This window comes from Columba livia, chromosome Z, assembly GCF_036013475.1.
Source record: "Columba livia isolate bColLiv1 breed racing homer chromosome Z, bColLiv1.pat.W.v2, whole genome shotgun sequence".
Taxonomy (NCBI): Eukaryota; Metazoa; Chordata; class Aves; order Columbiformes; family Columbidae; genus Columba; species Columba livia.
In genome coordinates, this window is record NC_088642.1 from 17135415 (window position 1) to 17144126 (window position 8712).

General features: G+C 42.9%; 1 protein-coding gene across 1 annotated transcript in view; it reads left to right on the plus strand.

Moving 5' to 3' along the window:
- The window catches only part of CMYA5 (cardiomyopathy associated 5), a 47105-nt gene extending 41306 nt beyond the window's left edge, over positions 1 to 5799 (plus strand). The window contains exons 10-13 of the mRNA XM_005505948.3: positions 2324 to 2457; positions 3218 to 3317; positions 4374 to 4550; positions 5407 to 5799. Coding sequence (XP_005506005.2) covers positions 2324 to 2457; positions 3218 to 3317; positions 4374 to 4550; positions 5407 to 5659 — 664 coding nt within the window. The 3' untranslated portion in view covers positions 5660 to 5799. The remainder of the gene's footprint in view (positions 1 to 2323; positions 2458 to 3217; positions 3318 to 4373; positions 4551 to 5406) is intronic.
- The last annotated feature ends 2913 nt before the right edge of the window (positions 5800 to 8712 follow it).

Here is an 8712-nt window from a genome sequence, read left to right on the forward strand (position 1 = left end):
TCGTTTCTTTGGAAGGATACTGACCTATGTGGCATTTTCCAGAAGACAGAAGAAGGAGCCATATAGAGGGCTTTACTGTGTGTAAGGCATGTTAATCTACATGTTGCCACCAACAACTTCCAAAGAATATCTTAGTATGTCCCCTCTTCATCTCACTTGCAACTCTTTGCTCAGAACTTCTTCCTGATGCTCTGTGCTTATATTCGCATCCAGAATGTTGGGATGGTATTTTTGAGGACCAGATTGGATAAAACTTACCTGGGAAGCATGGACAAATTCCTTCAAAGCTCAGGTGTCCACTTCTTTTCCCCTGCCTCTACTTCCATCCCAGTTTTCCTTTGTCCCGCTTCTTTTATATTTGCCTGCTTGCTTAGTTCCCATCATCTAATTTTCTTCAGCTCTTTTTTTTTTTTTTTTTTTCCTCTTTCCCCCTGTACTCAGATGAGTCTCTTTCTTCTTTCAAGTTTAAAGTTCTCAGGTTCTCATCAGGTTGCACCTCTCTCCTGATGGAGAACCAACCAGCCTGCCTTCTCCCAGTGCCTTGTTGAAGTACTCTCGTGGTCGGGGCTTTGTTTAGTCATGGGGACTAAGCAAACTGTGAGATTGCTACCATGTTTGGGCCACCCGCTTCTGTTTACCGCATCAGCTCCAGCACTAATGTAACACATTCCCCAAAGGCGTGAGGCCCTGCACTAATCACATGAGAACCCCAAACTCTCTGAAATTCTTTCAAATTGAAAAAATGGATCACAGGAGCTCCCAGTGCTTTTTCTCAATGCTTTAAATAACTTTTAATGACAGCTGTCAGTACAAAATATCTGTTACAGACTAATAAGGATGATGTAACAGTCTTTCCCCAGGACAGCATCCTCCTAGACACAGAGCTCTATGTGGCATTAGGAGGAATTTGGTGTGTGTAGGGCTGTGGGATTTTACTTTTACATGATAAATGAAGCAGAGGAAGGCATGTGAAAAATCCTGGTGGATAACCACTGATTATTCCTCAGATTGTACTGCTCTCTGGTGGGACCTATGTGGAAAAACAGTCCCTACAAATGAGTAACAGCGATCTGATCTGACTGCTGATTTGGCTGCCTTACCTCCTCTGGGGTCAGTAATTAGTACTGGAAAAGGTAAATTGTTTAATCTAGCTTCCCACAGAGACATTACCTGCAGGAAGGAGACCATCCTGGGCTCCACTTTCAAACCTGAGGTGGAAGGGAGAGTGCCTTGCACCGTCTCCAAAGGCACATCTCCTGTTTCTGAATTTAAATACTTGCCTTGAAGATTCCTATAGGAATTTCTGGGAGGAAATTATTTCATACAGGTAAACAGTACTCACCTGCAGGCACACAATGCAGAGGGTATATGCTATCTGGCTTTGCCTCATTATGATATGAGGCAAAAATGAGGAAAATCAGAATCCGGAGTATGAGAATGTGTTAAGCCAATCTTTTGTACTCCTGACAACATTGAAAATAAAATTGGCATCTTTCTAGCCACCCAGAGTACTTTCACTGGCACTTCAAAGTACCTGCGAAGCAGATTGAGTGGGTGCTGCCTCTTGCTTTCCGGCAGTGTGTCAAGACATCAGCAGTTGAGGAAGTGAGGGCTGGAGCTTTTGAGGCACTACAAAGGGGATACTTAATCAAAGCAGCTCAGTGTGCAAAGGCAGTGCCCTGCTGCTGGTTCTTGCCAAATCAACCTCTTAGAGTGCACGGCAAGGGAGACAGAGCCAAGACTTTGTTGATGAACAATTTGTGAGAAAGGAGCTCCTAACAAGAACTGCATGGTTTCTGTGTGGTCTCAGATAAGGATAGCTGTACTTTTGGGTCTGGGTCATGTGCCCAACAACAAGTGCATTCTCTCTGATGCAACTAAATTAATTAAAAGTGGCTTTGCTTGTTTGTTTTCTTCAGAAGCTTGTTCGTTTTGTAAATCAGACTTTATACAGGAGACAGATGAGAATTTCATTCTGTGCTCCTGGCACCTTGTGTTATGACTTATGCTGCAAAATGAACCTAGAGTGAGCATTACACCAAACGACTGCACTGAGTGGGAAGGTGGTACAGGAACAAAGGGCTGAAAATTTGTCAGATGAGGTGAGGAGGATCATTCAAGTAAGATGATGAAGCTTCTATAAAATCCAGTTGTTTGTGAAAACAGTGATTGCCTTTCCGGTTTGGAGTTGTTTTCCGGTTTGTGCCTGTTGTTTTAGTAGTCAACAATACTGTTAGGTGGGTTAGTTGTCTGCATTAATTAGTCTTTCCTGGTTTGGATATCTGCATATTTTTTCATCTCCAAAAATCTTCAAAATTTGCAGATCTTTTGCTGGTATAAAGAGACCTGAACTGAAAGTATCCCTGGAGCCCAATGTGAACTATTTCTTCTACTTGAGGGCTGTCAGCCCCTTTGGGACAAGTGAACAAAGTGAAGCAGCTCTCATCTCAACTAAAGGTAGATAACAGTTTTCTCATGTCAAAATAATTGGATAGAGGGATAAAGCAGCCAAAGGTGGCAGTTTCCTCAGGAAATCATACCTGAGCTTTCTGATATTGGAAGGTGCAAGTTATTGAGATAAATTGGACCGTATTTTACCTGTTAAAAATTAGTGAAAACAGGGACTACTTCACTTGAAGTTTGTATATTTATGTAAAACTGATGTGTTCTCAGAAGCAAAAAAGTTTAATTCTGTCAGAGATATGAAATGATTAAACATTCTTTGGGGATCTCATTTTGCTTGAGTTTAGCAGAGCACATTCTGATAAAAGATGCCATGACCTTGAAAAGTCTCCTCACGATTAAAACCTTATGGACTTCGGGTTTCAAGGACAAGGAAGCATGCAGACCAAATTTAAGATGCAATGGATGATTTAAGCATTAAGGTTTCCAGATAAATTATGTTAAATCATGTATGGTTCTTCCAAATCAGCCTAAAATTTCAAATTTGCTGTTTTGAAAAAGCAATTGATTTAAAATTATTCAACCTTCTTAAATACTGAAGACTTCTTTATCACCTAGCTACTGCTGTCCCACTTGGGCACAGCTTGGAAGACCCCTTGCATTTGCGTCCAGTTTTCTGTCACTCCTACCTGTCAGCAGACCCAAACCTGTCCAGCTAAGACAGCAGTAATTGTTGCTTGATGTATATGATTCATCTCATGTTAAAGCTACCAGCCTCTGAGAACTGGTGTTTCTTTGTCATGAATTGTACCAGGAACTCGATTTTGCCTGCTGAGCGACACAGCCCATCCCGCTTTGCAACTCTCCTGCAATGCAACCGTGATCCACCTTCCTGAGAAAGCCAAATTCACTGAGTGAGTAGCAGCATGATGAGCACGACCGCCCTGCAGGGTTCAGGAAGGCTCTTCACGCTTATTTTTGCCTATAGGTGGTTTTCACATGGTGCTAACTAATTTTGTGGAAGAACTGAATCTTTCAGTCTTGCAACCCCTGGACTTTGTGTGACTGACCCCCTTTTCAAGCACTGCAGTATCTCAATAAAGCCAGCAGCTGCATTGATGTAGGTGCTGGGAAGAGTTCAGCGTCACACCAAGGAACCACCAGAAAGTCAAAGTGGGACCTACTGGGACTGCTGTGTTTGTCTCAGCCCATGTTCACTGCTTAATCTTTTAGAGCACTTCAGTCTCAAAGCAATTTTTTGCTGTCCTAAACCAGCCAGATTTGTGGGCTTATTTTTTAATATATTGTGGCTACAAGTAATCCATCTTCCATACTTTGCTCCTCTACTGAGGGCATTATTGGTAATGTTTTCCAAAGCATCTGTGGCTTTGGAGAACTAGGAAGTGCTCCTTGGATATGTTTAGAACAGTTGTACCAGGCTAGCTCCATCCATTGCAAACATGATTTTTTTTTGACATATTGATATCAGTCCCACCACAAGCACAGGTTCACTTGCATAAGATGCGCCATACTTACGAAGTTTCTTAAAAGGTAATGAGGTGTTACTGGTTTAAGCACCTTTTTTTACTGTTATAGCTGAATGCACACAATATGTTTGTCACTGTGACTACTTAAAACAGCAATACTTTCTAGTTTGAACAACCTTCTAAATTTGAGGCCTGTTTTTTTTCCACCAAATTTACCTTTTCCACCTTTATATTGCTTACTGTAATTTTGGATAAGGTAGCATGGTTTTCACTCCTTAAGATGAGTCCACCTCATTGCAAAGACGAAATGACTGGCAGTGACAACATTCGAAGCTTTGATAAAACCCTGCAGTTAGAAGAATAGAGTGCATTCCATTAGTAATTTCAGATGCTGCTGCATGACAAGACTGTAAGAAATACCACAATCTGGTTGGCCTACCACCACACCGTGTTTACTGTACATCTCTTCCACAACACAAACAGGTTTCCTTCAGTCCTGGGTGAACTACTGCCTGCTCGGGGACGCCATTATTGGGAAATCATTGTCTCTGCTTGCAGAAGCTACAGGATTGGAATTTGCTACGAGACAATATCACAGAGCAATGTCCTGGGGCTGAGTGATACCTCCTGGTGCATGCGGTGCTGTCCTACACAAACCAGGTAATGCTGAGTCAGTCTAGTTACTTGTCCTTCACATACATAAAGCTGGTCAGCTTCAACAGTCACCTGAGCTGAAAGGATCTGTCTGTTTTGTTTCTGTAAATGTGAATAATAAGAAAACTACAAAGGAGCTTTAGACCTCTTCTTAATTTAAAAAAAGATCTTATAAAGCACCTTAAAGCTAAAACTAATCTCAGACAAGTTTACTGCTGTTTACCTGTCCAGTGAATAAAACTTAGAAAACTAACTTGCCACTGCCTTGTGATTCCAGGATCAGATCCTGAACTGCTTCACAAAATCCCAACAAGCATATTTATTTCCATAAATGCAGTCTTTTTAGAATTGATTTCCATCTGCAGGAGATGTCACGCCGCCATAGGGAATGTCTTCTTCTTCACAGTGACAAGCACCCACCTGCCACTGTGGTTGGGCTGAAGGGTGCCTGGGTAGACTTCAGCAGGCCAGCGCCAGGCTGCTTGGAGCTTTGTAACCCTGCTGATGGTGTAAAGGTGGTCTTGATCTAAACAAGTGTGAAATCATATAGATGCAAAGGTTTTTGCCAAACAGAGCTCATGCTTAAAGCCCACAAAGGCATGTATTAAGAAAGATATGATTACAGCAAGTCTGATTTTATTCTGAGTCCAAAGATGCCAAGTGAAAGGGCTCGCTAGCATGCCAGACAGGGCTTTCAAGTGATGCCGCCTTCATTTCACTAATGTACTGAGCAAAATGCTGTTGCCACATGACAGGCTGCTGTATGCGGCCACCTGTTAATAGGCAGGAATTGAGCCCTAGGTTATTTCTGGTAAATCACCATGAGGAGGCTCACTCTATTCTGGTTTCCATTTTCCAACAGCTTTCTTTACAGATTTCTCCACACTGGTGTAATGGGCGATGTCTGTGTGACAGAACAGCTGGCCAGGATTGGCATCCTCTTGGATTACAGCACCGACAGACTGTTGTTCTTCAATGCAGAGAGAGGACTGGTGCTGTTCACCATCCAGCATAAGTTCACTGATGCTGCTCACCCAGCTTTTGCCCTGGAGAAGGCTGGGATGCTCACTCTGCTCACGGGGATGGAGCTGCCAGAGTTTGTGAAACACAGCTAATGCTCTGCTTCACACTACCATGAAAACTGACAGCTACAGCTCAGGGGACAGGGAGGGGAGGAGGGGTGGCAGGGAGGGATGTCTAGTCTTCAGTGATGACTGCTACACACACAGCTCACCCCACATCATCGGTAATTGTAGTTAGTGCTCAGCCACGTAATCACCCTGAGCCTGAAGAGAAAAATTGACTCCTTCAGATGGAGTATGCACCTAATGATATACACAGCAGTACTTTTGAGGGGATAAAGAAGTTTTCTTAGATATGAACATTAAAAGGGGATAAATGTACTTTCCTTGTGAAAATAATCATAGTGCTAGCTGTCTTTTTAAAGTTGATGATGAGCTTGTGTATGAAATAAATGCACTTCTCACTGCAATACATGGAAGCTATAATTTCATCATTTGCCAGGTCACTCACTCAAAGCCAGAATCCAAGATGAGGTGTCTGAAAAATGTACAAAAATTTCAACAACTGAAACATTCTGCAGGTTAATATATTTTGTGTTCTTGGTTTCCAACTTTTTTCTTCAAATGTGAAAATTAAGAAAGCTTGGAAACTTAGAAATCTGCATTTTTGCAAAATAAGTGAATCCCAGACTAGTATTCATTTCAGTTATGTAAAGTTTGAGGGTGCAACACCTACCTAATCTAATCTCAGCAGACTAGCAGACAGCTACCTGACTGTGTCAGAAAATATCTGTGCCTGTGCCTACTCATGAAACACATATATGAGCAAACTTGATAGTAATGGCAGAAGTCTTCTCCTATGTGTTTCATGCTCAGTTTGTTGTGTAAGTGGTTCTGATGATGAAGGGAATGTTGCCAGCCAGGACTGTAAAGAATAAGTCAGATTGCCAGTGACCTTCTTGTGGATCATCCTGTCTCCATCACTGCTTTTTACCTTTGCACTTACAGATTTGATGCTCCTTAATTTCAGGCTTGTGAACATTTTCCTGAGTCTGCCCTGCTCTCTCCTGTTATCTACACTAGCACCAGCACCACAGCAGTGAGGTGCAGTGTTTCAGGGCTATCAAAACAGGCAGGCTAAAACTGCCTGATGTCAGCAGAGGAAAAGGATGCCAATTTTCCCCGTTGGCTTTTTCAAACCATTTTTCTGAGCACTTCACACGTCGGTGGTACAGCTGTCTTCTCGCCTGCCCCAAGGGCTGAACACTCGAATGTCAATGGTGCTGAACTCCAGTGAATGCTGGGGAGAAATTAATATTCAGGCAGGCAGGCAATGCTTTTCATGCTGTGCCTGCTCTGGAGATTTCTGCCGCGGGGGACTGCGCTGCCAGACTAATTTCTGAGCTCAGCTGAAGAGCTGTACTCCCCTAAGCAAAGCAGATATCAGGAGTCTAATGGAGAGGGTTCGCCTGTGAAGAGAGGACTTAAATGAGTTACGTGGAAGCTTCTGATATATGCTTAGAGAAGGTGCCTGCTGTTGCTGTTTTATTTCTGCTCTACCACCACCAAGGCATGTACTTGCTGCTTTAGCCTGCTGCATGCCTAGTGTCCCAGTGGAGCTGCACTCCACACTCTCACGGCAGGCTTGGGTAGGATGGTTGAGGTGAGATAAACAAGATCCTGTGACCATTTATTTTAAGCAAGAGCTCCTTTTGGTATTTCAATTAGAGTGCCAGTTCTGAGTCCCTGCCAGGGAATCTGGGGAATGAAAAAGCAAGGTTGGCTCAAGCAAGGGTTTTGTAGAGGTGTGCAGGATTTTGAGAAAAAGGTCCAGGATTAACTGGGAAAGAAAGACAGAGAGGGTATTGAGGATTAGTGTCATGATGAAAGCTGAGGAGGCAAAAGGCAGGCTGGAAACTCACACAGAGTGGACAGCGATAAACCAGGAGGCAGGTCAGTGGTGTTGGCAGGGTACATTCCCCAGGCTCCCAATGCTCCCATCAGAGCTTTGGCTGTCCCCAGACAGTAGGCCTTTGAACTAGACCTGAAAAATCACAGCTTTGGGGCAATATTACCTGTGTTCTCCTTGCCCTGGTCCCTGCTGTCCCAAGCATGGAATTACATCAGGGACACCAACACGATGTATTGCCAAGCTGACAGCCAGGGAGAAGGAGGGCAAAATTATATGAAATTATTTGGATGGCTTTTTCAGTGATGGCAAGAACCAATTGCTGTGTCAAAGGTAACTGCATATTAATAAATAGCAGTTATAACATGAAAAGCCAAGGCTTCATCTATTGCTATGCATTATTACTCAGGTACTACTGTAACATTTGAACTTGGCAAAATGTATTTGAGCCACCTCATTCTTAGAAATATTTGGTTCAGTTTGAAAAATGGTCTGACTGCTTTCTTACCAATATTTATGTAAGGTTCAGCTTTTAGATTGGGCAGTATCATAAAGTGCGTTTACTGTTTATGTGAGAGCTGCATACATTATTTGAAATTGAAAATGTCACTCAAAGAATCTAAATAGTACTGATTTGAATGTCTAAATCTGGTCTGCATTAAGCTATGCTAGATGAAGAAATGCCTAGAGAGAGTATCTTGTTTGGAGAGATGGAACGAAGTGCACACCAACTAAAAAACAACGTGCACGAATTAAGAATTAGTATTGGGAGAAAATTCATATTAGTGAGGAAAGCAGGTCCTGAAAGCCACAATTAAACGGCTAGGACTTATTATACATGGTGCAAACTGTCACGGAATCACGGAATGTTAGGGATTGGAAGGGACCTCAAAAGATCAAGATCAGGAACACCTAGATGAGGCTACACTGGAATGTGTCCAGGTGGATTTTGAATGTCTGCAGAGAAGGAGACTCCACAACCTCCCTGGGCAGCCTCTTCCAGTGTCTGTCACCCTCACCGTGAAGAATTTTCTTCTCATATTTAAGTGGAACCTCTTGTGTTCCAGTTTGAACCCATTACCCCTTGTCCTAGCGTTGGTTGTCACCGAGAAGAGCCTGGCTCCATCCTCATGGCACTCACCCTTTACATGTTGATAAACATTAATGAGGTCACCCTCAGTCTCCTCTTCACTAGGCAATAGAGACCCAGCTCCTCAGCTTTTCCTCATAAGGGAGA